This window comes from Scleropages formosus, chromosome 19 (genome assembly GCF_900964775.1).
Source record: "Scleropages formosus chromosome 19, fSclFor1.1, whole genome shotgun sequence".
Classification (NCBI taxonomy): Eukaryota; Metazoa; Chordata; class Actinopteri; order Osteoglossiformes; family Osteoglossidae; genus Scleropages; species Scleropages formosus.
Genome location: NC_041824.1, coordinates 21,609,263 through 21,627,240, shown reverse-complemented (window position 1 = coordinate 21,627,240; position 17,978 = coordinate 21,609,263). Strand labels below are relative to the sequence as shown.

The 17,978-nt window shown below is 42.3% G+C and overlaps 1 protein-coding gene across 3 annotated transcripts; it reads left to right on the top strand.

Moving 5' to 3' along the window:
* Window positions 1-1,710: 1,710 nt before the first annotated feature.
* LOC108939435 (cyclic AMP-dependent transcription factor ATF-7-like) lies at window positions 1,711-14,983 on the top strand. 3 transcript variants are annotated; one of them, XM_018760783.2, is made up of 12 exons: window positions 1,711-1,910; window positions 6,230-6,301; window positions 9,405-9,501; window positions 9,950-10,080; window positions 10,307-10,459; window positions 10,680-10,924; window positions 11,133-11,229; window positions 11,320-11,439; window positions 12,275-12,424; window positions 13,504-13,692; window positions 14,174-14,279; window positions 14,554-14,983. In XM_018760783.2, the coding sequence occupies exons 1-12, from the start codon at window positions 1,782-1,784 to the stop codon at window positions 14,778-14,780; spliced, it is 1,716 nt and encodes a 571-aa protein (XP_018616299.1). In that variant the 5' UTR covers window positions 1,711-1,781; the 3' UTR covers window positions 14,781-14,983. The 3 variants fall into 3 exon arrangements, with proteins under 3 accessions (XP_018616299.1, XP_018616300.1, XP_018616301.1); XM_018760784.2 differs by having other exon boundaries at window positions 1,779-1,910; window positions 10,767-10,924; XM_018760785.2 differs by having other exon boundaries at window positions 1,863-2,067.
* Window positions 14,984-17,978: the final 2,995 nt, after the last annotated feature.

The window sequence follows — 17,978 nt, the reverse complement described above, 5'->3', positions numbered from 1 at the left end:
CGGCGCATTTCAGTTACTGTAGCCTTAGTACGCGCACAGGACATCCCATCATTCGGGGGAGGGAACAACGCAAGGCGGATCTCAGGAAGGAAACTCACTTGAGGCTCAATAGCGTCCCCCCCACCCCCATCCCCATCCCCATCCCCATCCCCATTGTGCGGTGCCTCCGCTTCCCTCTTGCCTACATTTTCCACTCATGTCCACTCTGCTCTTTCCTCTCTTTCCTGCCGCTGACTTCGCGCAGGATTCGTCGGAAAGACAAGCAGCTGAGCAGAAGCGGAGTGGGGGGGAGAGAGAGTGTGTGTGTGTGTGTGCGGCCCCACCAGCTCTTACGCAATAACATGTGCTCCAAGGGACTGGATACATAATTGAAGACACCGCTTCCCTCTTCGCAGCTTCACGGTACAGCAGAAAGGGCAGAAAACGGGCCACGGAGCTCGAACGGCGGAATGATGAAGCAAAAATTGTTTTTAAAAACAAACGGTGGATTAAATAACCCTAGATGAGTGTAAAACATGCACACATACAGTACAGTACAGTAGGATCCGCAGAGAGACACTTGATGCCCAGCGAAGAAGGGCGGCGCTCCCACTCACCCACTCACTCACTGCCCGGACACGTGTCTTTCTCGCGCTCCCCGCGCCGCGTCGTGTTTTTGTGTCCAGTTCGAAAAACTCACGTTTAAACAAATCAAAAGCCAATCGGTGGGGATTAAGTCGGATTTCCCGTTAAAATAAGCTTCCGATCGTGAAGTGGAGGCCCACGTGTCATCTGAAGAGATGTCAGAGTGTTTCTGATCGCCGAGCCGTTGCCACGCGAGATCTGTGGTGAAACCTTGCCGGCTGTACATACAGTATGCGTGCGTGTGTGTTGTCGTGTTTTACTGCGCACGTTTCAGCGTTGATCTGTGGCCATGCATCTGGCGAGAACGCCACACACACACAGTGTTTGGTATCGATTAAGCCAAATGGGGGTCACGTGGCTAAGAGGGCCGGATCAGTTCTGCTGAGTTTCAATAATAATCTTGTGTTTGTCCTCAGCTTCAGAAATGGTCGGCTGTTTTAGGTGCGTCATTCTGACAGTTCTGTACTAGACAACGCGAATTTGGTGTACGAACCCACGCGTTGTCCTTCCTTGGACCCGCAGATAAATGTCAGCGAATCGGGATTTTTGAGGAAAATGAAGCAAAACCCCGCATTAGCGGCGCAGAGCGAGAGACGGAGATCGTTCACGGAATCATGCTGTTAATTGCGTCCAGTTGTCTCATCTACATTACTCTGTATATATTGAAACATGCGTGCTATCTGAACGTTTATTTGATTCATTTTTTTTTTTTACTCAGGGGATGTCTGTTATAGTGAAAATACCAGCAAGGAAAGACTCGCTCCAGGTGTGAGAAGCACTGCTTTACAGCCCAGTGGAACCCAGTCTCCGTCCACGTGTTCTGTGAAGGAGCAGTAAACTCGGCGCTGCTTTCTTCATCGAATCACTTGGTATTTTTAAGAACCTCAGGAAAAAGTTAGCGATGGGCAGTCTTTTTTTTTTTCTTTTAAACCAAAAATGAAGTTCCTAAAAAAGCGAGAATTCGTATATCTACTATCTACACAAAACTAAAAGACCCTACATTTTTCTTTGCTTTTGTTTCCTTCTCCGTTTCGGCCTAAGTTGTCTGTTTCTGTTTCTGTATATGTTATGGAGAACAGCAGTAAAAGTGATAGTGTATAATACATTTTTTTAGTGTTTTCAAATGCCGGTTCACTACTGACATTCCAATACAGCGCATGAACAAGTTCTACCGACTTGTTCGAGGCGACTCGCAAGCTGACGTTGACAGATATCGCGAGATTTCGTCAAGGAGGGGAGTGTCAGATTCCAGGAGAGACGAGAAAGAGGGAGAGAGGGGCGCTGAGGTGAGTTTGTAAACACTCTGCCCTTGTCTTGGTTCGCAAACAAGACACACACCAGGTGAAAAGGTGGAAGAAGAGCCTTAGGAGCCTGTGGGATATGTAGAAGATCGACTTGCTGGCGGTGTCCGGTTTCAAATACGAGTAACAGGCTCAGTTTGTGGTGAGTGTCTGTGTGACTGGTTAGCTAGCCGTAGTTAGCCGCGATAACATCGTCCTGTTTGTTTTTAGAGTTTCTCTCTCTGACTCCCGCGTTCCGCTCGCCCGTTCGGCCCCTCTTCCTGAATTTGAGCTGTAAAGTGTTTGTGTTAAAATCTCGTTTTGTGTCAGGTTTCAAACTGAGGCTGCTGAAGTGTTGGAGTTGTCGGGGGAGGAGGAGGAAGGGGGGGGTCGGGTGCGCGAGCGGCCTGCTCAGCTAGGACTCTTCACTCCGCTAGGAGCAGAGGGGGGGAAATTCCAGCCTCTCGTTACTAATTTGCCGCTGATCATTATTGACAGCCAAAGAACCAATCAGGCGATGGGACATTAAGGATCGACATATAAATCTCCAATCAGAGGAGAAGGAGGGCGGTGCCGTACAGGAATGGGCGGAATGAGACACCCCTGCTCAGGTAGCTGTGCCTGCTGTGGGCCGTCGTTCGGTCCCTGTTCAGCATCACTGAACCACCGGTCTTGTGTCTTTTTTGACATTCTGCTTCTTGCTGGAAATGTCGATTTCTGTTATGTATAAATGGTTCGAGAACCTCCACAACCCGCACCGATAAATGACCTTAACGATTGTAGCAACGAAGTTTGTGAAGTTCGTTGCCCTATCCGTCAGAGTATGTCCCAAAATTGTAGTGTAAAACTTCACACACTGTGACTAGTATTGCGGGTTGTGCTCACTGACTGAAAACCAATGTGTACTTAAAGTACAACAAAAGAGTCAGTTTACTTCTATGACACAAAAGATAAAATGACTGTAAGCTAAAATGAATACTGTGATTTGAAGTTGTGATATTTTTGGCATGTCGTTTTTTTTTTTTTTGACATGTGCCACGAAGAACCAGTCATGTGAACTGGGTACAATAGGGATGTTTTTAGTTTGTTTAACTTATAAGGACTTTGGGTTTGTTTCAGTTCAGATGTATTATTTTATTTTTTTTTATCACACTCAGTTTATTATTTCCATGTACAGCTGGTAGCGTAATGATTAGAACTGCGACCTTTGGACCGAAAGGTTGCAGGTTTGAGCTTCACCTGCTCGCCGTAGTACCCTTGAGCAAGGTACTTACTCTAAATGGCTCCAGTAAAAAATTACCCAGCTGCATAAATAGGTAAATAATTCTAAGTACCTTAACATTGTAAGTTGTGTTGGGGGGGAAAAAAAGCATCAGCTAAATGCATAAATTTAAAGGTACATGTACTTGTTTGATGGCTACTTGTGTCTGGGTACCATTGAGGACCACTGCCTTTTTAAAAAAAAAATCTGTTTTTTCAGTCATTACAGTTGAATGCATGGAAAGTGCATAAATATTCTGTAAATTTGAGAATATACCAGTGGTGTCTTTTGCGTTGATAGTTTTCATTCTTTGCCTCTGTGCTGAATGGTTCATCCTTGAAGTTTCTATGGTAAGGTTTTTTTTGTGACCTGGTTTCTTAAGTAATGGATTGTATTTATATATACAGATGGTACATAAATGTGTATGTAGTCTCTTTGTTGCTACTTTAAGTAAATGTTCAGGCTTTGTGCCAAAAAAATTAAAATGATATTTATTCTGTTTAATTAGTGGCTGTGTGGTGTGCGTTTATGGGAAACTGAAGTCTGGAACAAATGAGTGAACTGCAGTACAGAAGCTCTTTTATTAGTGGTGTAACACATAAGTGGACACAGAAGGAGGTCATAAGGCATTTTAGATGGAGTGGTTGAATGAATGTTGCATTGATGAAATCTTGTTGTTTTCATTGATATTATTTAATGACATGAGTTGCCCCCCCCCCCCCCCCCCCCCCAGAAAACCTTATCAGTTGTAGTAAGTTGTCTGTTTAGTTAGTAGATCACAGTATTCACAATTGCTGTGAAGATTGTACAATATGTGTTAAGTCCAAGGTTAATGGATGTTACTCCACTTCAGTTGACCTGGTGGCCACTTTACAGCCTAAACCATCAGAGTTCAGCTCTTTGAAGCCAAGGTGGCTCTGCTATGGGCTGCCAGCACCACTGTGGTTCCTGTTCTCTTCTTTGTCGCCCTTCCTTTTGGTGGCAGGGTCTCCCCACCCTCCAATAGCTTCAGGACCAGACTGCTCATTCCTGGCTGTGGTAGGAGCTATTAATACAGTTTGTTTAGTCAGTTTCCTAGCAGGCTGTGTCAAACATTGGGGGTCCTGTGGCCGCTTATAGCTAGGACTGTCGCTCCTTTACACCTGCTGAGTACGAGAAATCCAAGTTAACAGGACTGCGTTTCAGTCACCCCTGTGACAGGGTTTTTACTTTGGCCTGCTGGATATGAGTTGTTAGAGTGTATTAACATAAAAAGCAATATTCACATGTTCCATGGGAGAATGACTGAAGGCCCTTAATTCTGTTGTGTTTGTGTAGGCACCTCTTCAGTTCGTTGTTTGCTTGCAACTCCTTTTGTGAATCGACTCAAATGAAGTAGCCTGAAGAGCCCAGCAGCACATTCTCAGCTTGTAAAAGCTGGTGGGATCTGAGAGGAGTTGGGCTGTGGGCTGCTTACCTCTGTCCCTTTTCACCTCAGCATTGAGGAGAAGGCCATTCACACACCAGGTTTCTGCAAGGGAACAGAACAGAGATCAGAATGTCTCATTTCCACTGTTGGCCTGTGGGCCTCAGCAAAAAAGTTTTTTTTAATTTTTTTAAATGAATATTAATGGTGTTGTAGTTTCTGATGGAATACCGGTGTAGAATACGATTTCAAACCCTATCAGTTAGAGTAGGCCTGTATAGCTTTTGCAATGGACATTGCTCACATGTGCACCAAAGCTTATTTTCAACAGCAGTGAATGTATAATGGTAGGATATAACAGTTCTGACCCCGTGGCATATCTTTTGAGATGTTCAGGAGGTAATTAAATGCTGAGGCGATGTCTTCTGTGGCATAGTTGGTCATTGCTATTTGCTTCTTGTGGATATTGTGTAAGAGTACCGAACGTCATCCTGAGCTTGTAGGGAACAATTAAACATTAAAATTCTCCGTGCCATGCTCCTGATTTAACTTTCATGAATGTGTTTTCCCCCAACATGTTTCTTATGTTCTTCTCATGGGGAATCTTTTTATAATTGCAACATGTTTAAGTCACTAGGAAGAGTTGATAGACTGGGCAAGTGAAGGCCCATGTCAGACCTAATCAAAGGTGAAAATCAATTGGGTTTTGAGACACCTTTGTAAAGGAGGGTGCAGTGGCGCAGCAGGCTTGGCCGGATCCTGCTTTCTGGGTCTGGGGTTCGAGTCCTGGGGTGCCTTGGGATGGGCTGGCATCCCGTCCTGGGTGTGCCCCCACCCAGCCTCGCGCCCTGTGTTGCCAGGTTAGGTTCCTGTTCACTGCGACCCCCGCTTGGGACAAGCCGTTTCAGACAGCGTGCGTGTGTGCGCAACATCCTTGTAAAGCTGAAGGCTTTAAACAGTTAAGTTGGGTAATGTGTACAGGACTAACATCGGTACCTTAGACATGTATTTGTGTTTTTTTAGGTCAGTAATCTTTGTAATTGGCTTTTTGAGATTTGGTTACTTTTTAAAAAGACCAAATTTTAAATTCAGTCATACATTTATTTTCACATTTTTTTAATTATTTTTGAAACACGAATGGAAAGCAAGCTGTTTTGACATCTGTGAATACAGATATACTTTTGAGGGTTTGAGAATTTAGGACATTGAAGAATGCCACATGGATGAAACCTGCAGAATGGAGAGCACTTGAAGGAAGTGTGATGTTGATGTTTGAGCTCAGGTAGCATGTGAATGAGACGAGGATAACTTACAAGATTGACAGATGAAGAGACTGAAACGGTGAGGGCAGATGAAGAGCATTAAAAGGGGGGTGAAATTGAAAATGCTGTGTGGAGAGAGGAAAAAATTGTGCAAATGTTGGCTTCCTCCACATATAATGTGTTCTTCACTGGTCTGCCTGAAACTGTGTGTGAGATGTATCACTAGGGAGCAGCCTAACCTCCGACGTGTGCATTGTTTCCTCCTTGCTTGTTTTATTTTTAAAAGGGCTCTGCTTCCTTTGCTGGCTGAGGATATGATTTCAGGCATTTCAGGCTCTGTTGCTGTTTTTTTACTCTTCTGAAACGTGTAACAATCTTCTCTTCTCCTCTCCAACAGTTACACTGCAAGCTCTTTGTGAAGATGGGCGACGACCGACCTTTCGTGTGCAATGCCCCGGGCTGTGGGCAGGTGAGCCCACCGTTTCCATACTCCTCTCTTCCTCCCCTCTTCTTGTGCCATGGGTTTCGGGGGTGTATTTGCAAGATAGTATTTGCTTGCAGAAGCAGAAATGCTGTGTGCTGAGTGAATTCTTGGGTGCTTCTCTAAAAGAAAAAGAAGAACAATGAAGTCTATTTTAAGGTTTTTTGGTGAACTTCAGTGCTCCAGTTGTCAAACCATCTGCATCACAATTTGATCTTTTGAATCAGTTCTCGTTGAGGGGCTACTGGGCAACATAGTGCAGACTTGTGTGAAGGTATATTTGTTCTCACTCTGGTACTTGATGTGTGCCACAGTTCCATCAGTTTGCAGATGGGGTAGATTATTTGCCTGTGAGACAATGCTGAGGTCTCTTCAATGCCAATGACTCAGAGTCAGTGGGAATGAGTAATCAAGGTACAGTTGCATTTAACATCTGTCCTTGTTGACTCATCAACTGTCTGCAGACAGAGACTTGATGTCCGGAAAGAAATGAAAGTACGAGATCATTAAATAAATCAATAAAGAGCACATGTAGTGTCTGCTGAATAAATGTAGAAAGGCAGTAAATGCAGGGTGCCATTGCTATTTTGCTGGACAGTAAAGAGGTATCAGGAGTGGAGATGGATAATAAAACATTGAAGGGAGTCAACAATGCTGATTTCAAGCTCAAAGCAGCCTGGGTTGTTAGTATTTCTCCAGCAACTTACTATTGTGAACAAATAATTTTCCGTCATGGAGGAGCGCACGCTGATGCTCTGACAGGCTGACTGCAAGACTATTGTTCTTTCTGTTACTCTCTGAAAAGTATCTGATCTTTGAAAGGTTGCCTTGGGAAAGGGTAGTGACTAATTGCCTGTGTACTCCATTGTTCATCTCTTTAAACTTGTGCTGTCACAGCTGGTGCTCCCAGACAAGGATTACTATGGGCCAGGTAGTGAGCAAGTGCTGTGGTACCTGTATGGGTTTTCCCTCCCATTTCCTGTCAGCTGGAGCTGTCTTTGGAAGATCTGGTGCTTGTTGTTGGTGCCACTAAGGCTTTGTTTACTTTCTGTCGTATAACTTCAGGCTGCACTCTTAGTGTTGCTGCCTTTGTAGGCTGCGCTGAAGTTTTACATAACACTGTCACGGAATCACGTACTGTTTGGTTGACCTCTCATGATGTTTTGCAGTGATGTTGGGATTCTCTGCCAGGATCTGCTGTGGTTCTCTGAAAGTCTGAAATCTGCAATGTTGTTCAACTAATGTAGTGTTAGCTGCAGTAGTTTTTGCTGTTAAGATGCTTAAATAAAAATTTTCATTGTGGCAGGGCAGAAAGGCTAGCTTTCACCAAGTGATGGTTAGGTTTAGCAGTTGTTTCCTGTTTATTTCTTGCTGTATGCTTCAGTACTTCAGTTTTGCAGCTTCACAGTGAACTTGCCATTATCATTGTCTCTTACTGTGAAGCCTTATTTAACTTGCCATTTATCTTGCCTGGTGATGGGGTTGGCTTGGTGAGCCAGGCAGTTGTATTGGTGCTGCCGGGACATCTAAAAATAAGCTTTGACACTTGAGTGTTTCCACTTGGCTCTCTTGCTGCTCAGCTGCAACAGTGACACTGTGACAGAAATAGTCTGAAGTTGACAAAGTCTGCTGCTGTGCTGGGGCCTGCCCTTGCTCCATCTGTTTCTCCATCTGGATGTGGTTCATCTCTTTTGGAGACACATTGTCTCTGCCCAATGTGTGCCTGTCTTTCTGTTGCAGACAGCACGGTGGACAAAGGAAGCCTTTCATTCCAGTGTACTAATTACTAATGCACAATTTTGATATTTTTGTCTAAGTTGTTCACATCTATTCATGTACTGCTAATGAGTTTACTATTAATGTAACCACTATACAGTTTTATGAAAATAACTATGCATGTGTACAATAGACTGTATTAATGTATGTGTGCCTGTATATGCATTTGGAGTGTGAGTGTTGTTTCAAAAGCCACTCTTGTTGTAATACCCTTGATTGAGGTATCTTCCGTGAATTTACAGAGTAAGAATAATGTGCTGTTGATTATCTAACATTGTACTGGATGAAGATGCTGGCTAAAGAATAAGTAGAAAATGTATATTTATGTATGTATAAAAATTGTGATGACTTTTCTCCTTGATTCAGCTGGATATTTTTAATGTAACATTTTACGGTTCAAGTCACAGCAGACTGTTAAATTAATATTTCTGACCTTTCCTGATATTTCTACACTTATGCTCACTCATGAATTAAAAATAAATTTCTCATATGTTGTATTTGACTCTTAAATTTTATAGAAGTCTGCAAAACATTTTTTTTCCTGTATGGTTTTTTTTTTATTTTATTTTTTTTTTTTTTAAAATGCTCTCGCATGAGTTAAAGAAGCGTTTTGTCGTTCTTTGCACTTTTTTCTAAATTTGTGGTCAGTTCAGAAATAAAGACTGTAAATCAAACAAGATGTGTTTTGTACATTTTTAACCAGTGGTGCGTAGGCTAAGAGCACTGCAGCCTAGCTTCACACCACAGTAGAGTTGCTCTCTACCAAAGATTGCTGCAGTATTTTGTTCCTGTGGTGAATCTCTTTCTAACAGTCTAGTAGATTTGCTATTAGTTTTTGCTCATGTTTTCAATGTAGTTAGGTTACTGCAAGAAATAATTCACAAAAAACAGGACACTTGTTGCTTGTCAGTCACTGTATAATGTAACAATTATTAGCACTTACACATAAATACAGTGATTTTTCCCAACACGGACTCAGTAACCTGGGTTTGTTTGTTCTAGCTGTTGTAGGGATCTACTCTGAAGATTTTGTATGGCAGATCAACTTAAAAATGCTATCAGTTCTAAAGGAACTGATAGTTTAAGAATAGCCTTTCATGCAGAGGAATGCTAAATTAGTGCACACAATGCATGTTGGATGATAGAAACTGTATGGGTCATTTGCCTTCTGAATGTTCATTTGTTGCAACCTGCTATTTTTATATGGGTTTTGCTCCATCTGCTGGATTACCTTTATTTTGTGCTTGTTACATTGAACCCAATCCCGCTGCATCTCCCTGCACTCAATAGGTTTATTTCTGTTATGTATCTGCAGAGGTTTACAAATGAGGACCACCTAGCTGTACACAAGCACAAGCATGAAATGACACTGAAGTTTGGGCCTGCCAGGACAGACTCTGTCATCATTGCAGGTGCTTGTCTCATCGGAACACTGGAGCCACTCAACCAGGATGCTCTCTACATTAAACCTGCCCTGCCTAGTGGTCTTTAGTCTCTCATCTGTAGAGGTGTGCTGTTTTACCCACAGCAAGTAACGGAACAGTGTATATTTGGGAACATCTCTGTTAAAGCTGCCTTTGGGATACAATGGGATATGAATGTAAATGGGGAGATTCACTGTGAATCTGTGGGGTCTCAGTACATTAATTTCCAGTTTGCCTGATATAGTTAGTTATATCCCACTCTGCATGATCATATGTTGAACCACTCAAATTCATTAGCTAGTTTTCAGAGCAGCTCTTCCACTCCTGGATAGTAGTTACTTTTCTGTGTATTAGTGGCAGTGGTAACAATTTGGTGTCTGTTTCTGAAAAGCACTTTATGAATGTAGTTTTATTTGTTACTGCCTTAATCCCCCAGATCAGACCCCTACACCAACCCGATTTCTGAAGAACTGCGAGGAGGTGGGGCTGTTCAATGAGCTAGCCAGCTCCTTTGAACAGGAGTTTCGGAAGGCCCAAGAGGATGATGACAAGAGAGCAAAGAATCCTGTAAGTTGAGTGGGAGCACAGGGAAAGTGTGGTGATGGCAGTACTAAAAGATGGAAGACAGATGGAGTGAACATAAAAAAAAAAAGCAGGCACTTTAACATTTGTGTATACACCTCAGCTCTGGATTAGGTAATAAGTGCTTTTAGATTTTAGATAAACTATATTTTTTGCATGAGATCTAAAGCAGTGATGGCATCTGTATCTTCTGCATCCTCCCTCGTTTCAGCTGCCTGCCCCTCACTCTGGTGCCCTGGACATGAGCCTTCAGACACCTTCAGAGGTCAAAGTGAAGGAAGAAGGGCCTGTGGAGGTGGACTCTTCCCCTCCTGGAAGCCCAGACTCTATCTCCAGCATGTCTGACAGCTGTAAAGAAGCCATGGTGAGGGAGGAGGAGGAAGAGAAGGATATGTGTTTAATGCTGTGATTACCTGGAGGCAAATGGGATGTTGTCCATGATTATGTGTTGGATTGAGTTTGACTGTGTTCTGGTATGAAAACTAGCCACGTCAAAAGGCAGGGGTAAGGCTGGCGAGCGAATTTTGGGCAAGGAAATGAGAACCCGTGAGTAACTGGTAAAAACATGTCAATATGCCATACAGATAAAGACTGGAGAAAATGAGGCTGGAATTAAGTATGAGCAGAATGCCAACGGAGCGTCTGTAGGACACTGGTGTGATCCTCCACAGGAGACTCCACCAAAGCCAGCAGTTTGCTCGGCTCCCACTCCCACCATTGTGCGACCTGGGTCCCTGCCACTCCACATTGGCCATGATGCTCTGCACCCCACCATGCCCTCACCCACCTCGGTCATCACGCAGGCCCCACCTTCGAACCGCACACTGGGGTGAGTTTCTTTGCCCATTTGGTTTTGGCACTTATGCAAAGTAGTCCCATATTCTCCCAGCTCCCCTGCTGTGTCCATGTTCCTTTGTGACAGCTTTACTTTATTCATCCCACTCCTCTTTTCTGTTCCACCTTGTTTTTTTTTAGTTTTTCCATCTCTATGCCATGCATTGTGGACAGCCTGATTTTCACACACACTCTCCCTGCAGGTCTCCCACAGGGCAGTACCCAGTGATGATGCACCTCCCCAATGGTCAGGCAGTGCCAGTGCTTCCAGGCCCCATACAGATGCCCTCTGTCATTTCGGTGAGTTTCCACTGGTGCCCTACAGTATTGACGGTGAACAGAGGTGATGCCAGAGTTGAGTAATCTTTGTCCCCCTCCTGTCATGTACAGCTTGCCCGGCCAGTGTGCATGGTACCCAACATCCCTGGGATCCCGGGCCCAACACTGGGTGGCAGTAGCAGCGGCTCGTCTTCGCCCTCCGGGTACAACCCTCACTCTGAGGCCAAGATGGTGAGAGGTTCCATGGCTCTTGCCTTTTCTCTTTAAGCAGGATACAGAATCTGGAAAAATGTCTACTAATTTTGCAAATGCCCAGTATTTTTTTTGTGAGGTTTTTTTTTTTTTTTTTTCCCCCCCTGTGTGAGCATGCTGTTCTTATCTCATACGAGCACATTTCAGATGGTCTGATTTGACACAGTTCACTTAGCAGTGATTACTCAGAGAGTCTTGAAACTGTGGGTTTTGTGCTGCAGGTTTAGCAGACATTTAGCAGAGAATGTTATCATTACCGTCGACTTGTTTGTTCTTGCCATTACCTTGCTTTGAATGTACTGGGAAATGCAGTTTTGTGTTTGCCAGTTTGTTTGCGAGCAGAAGTCTGAAACTTGTCTGCCCTACAGCTGAAGATAGGCTTGGAATGAGATGTAGTAAATAATAAAAATAAACTTAAAATAGTTTTCCTGTTATACCAATTGAAACTTTTCATTGCCTTAAAAACTTAAAGAACTGAACTTTATTGTGAAAGGTTTAATATAAAGCTTATTACTAATACTTTATTCATAAAGGAGCTGATATAACTGCGGACATTTATTACTATGCTCTCTTAACTGTGCCTATTTGTTATAGTTTATTTGGTCATGAGATCACTGATGCCCCCTAGCTTTTTTTTCCTGTCATCACTTGGATTACAAAATGGATATGTTAAAGACGGTTGAATATCGTATGATATACTGTGAAAACAGCAAAAGAAAAAAAAAACATGTGTATTTGATTCTTTCTTCATTTTTGTCTGCAGCTTCTTTACATATTATTTTTTTCTTTTTTCATTGTTTACTATGGAATTCAGAGGCTGAAAGCTGCACTATCCCAGCAAGCTCCTGGAGGTCAAAATTGTGGTGGTGTGGCCATTGGTTCAAGCCCAATGGTGCCTCAGAGGCAAGAGCAAGGACAGCTGTTGGTGCAGCACCCTGATGCTCCCTCTCCTGCACAGCCACAGGTTTGAGCCCCCTTCTGTTCCCCTGCCTCGGTAACCAGGTACACTACAGTGACCCTTCTACACAGCTACAGATGGGATTCTGTCTACTCACTGTCACTGCCACACTTTTCATGAGCACAAAGTGCATAACTGAAATTTAAATACACTAAATCATTTTACCACTTGTCTCATAAGAGCACACTGTAGAAGTGTATTTTGGTTGATCAGTCTTTCATTTGGCCTTTCGCAGATAGTCCATTGTCAGTGTTAAAAAAAGAATAAGATTCTGGGTTTGCTTTAATTCTGACACTTTGTAAACTATGATTTAAAAGCATGTGCAAAAGTAATACTGAATTATGGTAGGTACTAATTTATCCAGTTTCCCTGTCCAGAGCAACTTTCAGTACTTGACACATACAACTAGGTATTTTTATTGAGCAATTAAAAAAGTACCTTGTTCAAGGGTACTACAGCAAATGGACATTGAAATGAAAGACATTGTTAGAGCTGTATGTCCTTTTATAAAAATGTACATTATTTTGCCGTATTTATGTTCAGTTAAGTTGGTATTGCTCCTACCAGTGAAAGGCTAATAACACTCCCTTACCACAGTGTTTCATTCACTGAGAGGAATGGGTGTCTGGCAGCGGGGCTGTTTATGAGAAAGGGTGTATGTAGTTACCACATTTCTTTGGAAGTGTAAACACCACCTTATAGCCTTGTGTAACTTCTCAGTTGCTCAGCCTTAATACAACTTAGAAGTGAAAGTTGCACAGAAGTGCCCTGAACACAACAGTCTATGCTTACATCAGACTAGTGATAATTGGGGGAAAAACAGCTCGGGGGGGTGCAGTGATACAAATAACTGGTGGCCAACAGGGGTGTACTACTGGAATATATAGCAGATGTAGATCAATTTTGAGATGTGTCATAGTGCTGTAAAGATATGTCAGCTGCGTTTGTAGAATGAAAGGTGTTTCATTTATAGTTTAGCTTGGTCATGTTTGGTTGTTTGTCTGTTTTTATGTACAGTATATAATTATTTCTTTGTTATTGTATCTCTGGTTTCTGAGTTGTGGACCCCTTGTGGTTTTGACCAGGTGTCCCCAGCACAGCCGACTGGTGGCCGGCGACGGCGGACAGCAGAGGATGACCCTGATGAAAGGAGGCAGCGCTTTTTGGAAAGGAACCGGGCAGCAGCCTCCCGCTGCCGTCAGAAACGCAAACTCTGGGTGAGCTCCTTAGAGAAGAAGGCTGAGGAGCTGAGCTCCATGAATGTATCACTTTCGGTAAGTGTGTGGATCCTTCTTGAGCAGTGCTTTTCACCTTGTTTTTGTTTGTCTGCCTCCTAGTGTCTGATTAAGTGGAGCAAGGAGGGACGATTCCATTTTATCACTCAGGCCTGTTGTAGATTCCACAAGTGGGTTAAATCTGACAATGTAAAAGAGCTTATTGTGACAGCGTAGCACAGTGTAAATCATTCTCAGTTCTGGCACTAGTTCATTTTCTTCTTTATATGGCTTTAGCTATGTGATAGTCTCTTGCCGTACATTATATGCGCGTGCGTGTATGCGTGAGTGTGCGTGTGTTCGAACGATGCTGTACTGTCACTCTGTCATCCCCTCGGGTGCTGATAAGCTGTTCAGCCACATTCGGTCTGGCTTCACCTGCAGTGCTGGCCTCAGCTACCAATGTTACTTGGCCCACTGGAAGACTGATGATAGAGTAATTGACCCCCTTCGAGTATAACTTTAATGTCTTTCCTGTCAGAATGAGGTGACCTTATTACGAAATGAAGTGGCCCATCTCAAGCAACTGCTACTGGCCCACAAAGACTGCCCTGTCACCACCCTCCAGAAGAAAGCTGCCTACCTGGGTGAGTTTTGTCACTTCCTTGGATTTACACCTTCCAAGCAGGGCTGCAGTTGTATCCTAAAACCTGGTTTCATTAACCTGGACCAGCTCGACTGTAACAGCAGTCTAAAGAGGACCCAGTTATGAAATACAAAATTGATAAGTACAGGCACTTTTATGGTATGGAAATTAACAGCTTCCATTATAGGAAAACGCTGGTATGGAATAGTCTGTCCATATCAACTCACAGCATTTCCTCTCTGTATAGTGATTTGTATTTGAAACTTTTCCTGCAGGAGAGGACAGCCTTAAAGACCCCTCAGAGCCCACGGGGTCCCCAGCCCCAGTGATCCAGCACAGCTCCCTGACCCCCAGCCCAACTGGAGGGCCCAATGGGCTGAGTGCACGTGCTGCAGCCGAGGCTGTGGCCATGTCGGTGCTAGCAGGCATGGGCGGCCAGCAGGGGAGCAGCGGGCCCTCCCACGTCATCATGGCCACACAGTCCCAGCCCGCTGCCAGATGATGAGTGTACAGGGCTGGCTGGAACTGGGCAAATGCCAGTGGAGGAGTGAGCATCCTCCTACTTCTTCTGCCTCTCCCTGGCACCACCTCCTCTTTTTCTCCACCCCCAGTGGCTGGTCTGGAGCTCAGCATCATTTTGAATGAACAGGGACTAATGAAGAGCTTCTTTCCACAATGCCATGGACTTCAGGGGATGGACCCACCCCTACAACCCTCCTAGACCCACTGATACTTCACCCCTAACCTCATCTGTCTTTAGGACTGCATAAATGGTTCTGAGTGCACTCTCAAATGACTGCAAGAAGGCACTCTGTAATGCTTACCACTCTCAAACATTTCATGAACAAGCAACTTGATATATATTTCATTTGCTTGTCCTTTCTACTTTCTTGGGAAAGTCCAGCTTTTCTAATGTGCACACTTGTCCTTTGGCATGTGTTTTTGTTTTTCACACATACAGAACTGTTTATTCAGGATTGGCTGAGGAATAAGGTACTTGAAGTCCTTTAACATTGAGAAGGGATGCTGGTCATTTTGTGAAATCCTAAGTAGAAACCAGTACTATGATTTCTTAATGAGCTTACCTCATTTGTACCAATCTATGATGTTGTATAAATACCCATTTGTGTGCACGTACACCTAACTGTGCGTATGTGTGCATGTCTTTGTGAGACTGAGTTTTGTACATATAGGCACTTGCACACATCAATGGACATGAACATAGTCTATAGCTAGTCTGATACACTAATAACCAGTTTTGTTAGCATGCTACTCATAGCGCCTAAATATCTCAATTTTATACTCATAAAGTATCCATGGGATTTGTGGAACTTGGCCTTTTTTGACAGATGTAAAGTGTGGGACCTACATGAACAGTCATTTGGAACAGCCATTTACTAAATGATAAAGCTCCGTGTTTGGTGACTTATGCTGCACCTGACTTGAAACTTTTGCATCCTCCTCTCTTTGTCTCAGTCTTTCCTCCATTATTGTCTTTTTTAGTATTTATTTGTTTTAAAGATATTCTGTGTTCCATCTGCATTTGGTTGGAAAAAAGCTTTAAGCTGGGGATGGCAAACTGCGTCCTGGATGTCTGCACTTTGGTCTAGTTTTTGCTTCACCTCAGCTCTTAATTCTTTTATTGAAGTCATTATTAAGTTTGGGGTGTAAGCAAAGTGTTAATTTAAAATATTCTATCTAATGTGCTGAATTGCAGTGTTCCAGGAATAAGGTTGGGCACCCTTGTTTTAAAACTACAGTGTGTTGGTGTTTAGTCTGGATTAATTTTAGGGTTTCTTGCGGTTCTGGCCGTCTACTAGAGTGAGACCAGCTTTCTGGTTCACTGTCCCAGTACAATTTTCTTTTCCAGCAAAGCGGAAGTCATTCATTATGTACTGGCTCTTTTTTGTAGATTTCCAAAATATCTGCAAATGCTTACTTAATTACTGCACATTTTCTTCATGTTTATATTTTAAATGTGATTGTCTTGTAACACAGCTTTTGGTCCTGCTTGGGATACATATTCATGTCATATGTACAAAAAAGAAAAAAGTGAAGTCTGCCTTAAATATCACGCTAGTGCCTCCTACCTTTCCAAGATAAGCAGGTGACAAAGTGAGCATGGATGTTTTTTCTTCTTGCATTTCCCACCTTGCAATTGACTTTTTTGAAGAAAAATTGGAAAGAACAATGCAGAAACAAAATGCACACACATATTAGAATATTTGTGGATTTGTCTGAAGGTAATAAAAATGTACTTCTAATATTTTTCTTAGCAGGTGGTAATAATATGCTCGTGTTTCCACTGTGTACTTGAATTGGGTCTGTGCTGTGAGCTTATCTTGGCCAGGTCTGAATTTCTCCTCCACTTTCAGAGACTGCAGCAAAACTGATTTGGCACACTTTAAATAGAAAATGAAACTAGCCTTCAATCAAGGGATTGCTTTTCACTGTTTATTATAGTATGTGTGTGTGTACATATATATATGACTTGAATCTTCACATCTCTTACATTTTGTATGCAGTACTTAATGCTGTAAAACAAAATAAGTCTGACATCCCTAAGTGCACTATGAGCAATATGCAGATTTTTTTTATTCCTCTGAGCAATAATGAGTACTGATAAAGGAATGCTTCCGTATATATATATTTTTTAATTAATGTGAATTCATTGTAACATGTTTCATGTATGTAAATGTACACAACTAGGAGGTTAGCTAAAGCTTAACACAGATCTTCCAAGTGATTGATCCATTTATCCCTTTGTGTTGGTGCTCTTATTCTTTGGTGTGTATGTGGAATAGTATCAAAACCTGAATGGTAGCTGCCATTAGACAATTATAGAGTTGAAATGGAAGAACAAAGAAAACTTCATTCAATTTTCATATTAGTAGTCACTGTTTTTTTTTTTTTTATCCTCTGGGTTACGTTTCTTGCTTTTTGCAAGATTATACAGACACCTGTTATGATTAATGCTTTTTTTTTTTAGTTATACTGTTCTGAAATGTAGAAATGCATCTTTTTTGAGATCTGTTTTTAATTTTTTCTTGAGTTTTATCTGTACTGATATAGCTTTTTTTTATTTGACATTTTTAGGAAGTACTAATTATGCCCCAGCACATTTCTTTCTGTGTTCATTTTCTCCACTTTATTGTGTTGGTCAGCGGGTGGAGATGCTCTCCTTTCTCATCACCACCCAATGGACTCGCTTCCTCTCAACAAGACACACGACTTAATTTATTAAGGAGAATGTTTCAAGGGGATTTTTTAAAAAAAAAAAAAATTTATTAATGTGTTGGCAGTTACAAGTTATGTAACCATTGTATGTACAGTATGCCAGTTAAATGCATAAACTAGTTCTGTGAATGAACAATTCAGTGAGAAAGACCATTTTGGAGCAGTTAGTGTATAAATATATTTTCTGTAAAGTTGCACCTCAGAATGTTATTCTGGCAATTTTAGATATTTGCAATGTATTGTACATATTTGTACTATATATACTTTTTCATGCATGCTAAAATGAAATATAAACACTGTGCTGCAGTTTTAATTAAAGGAGAAGGAAAAAATACAGCTTGGCAAAATTTGCAAATATGTTCTGAAAGTCATCATGTTAAGCTTTTTGACTGGTGGTATTTCAGAATCATATTGACTTAACTGTGCACGAAACTAGGTTCTCTAAGTCGAAGTGGAGCTGCGG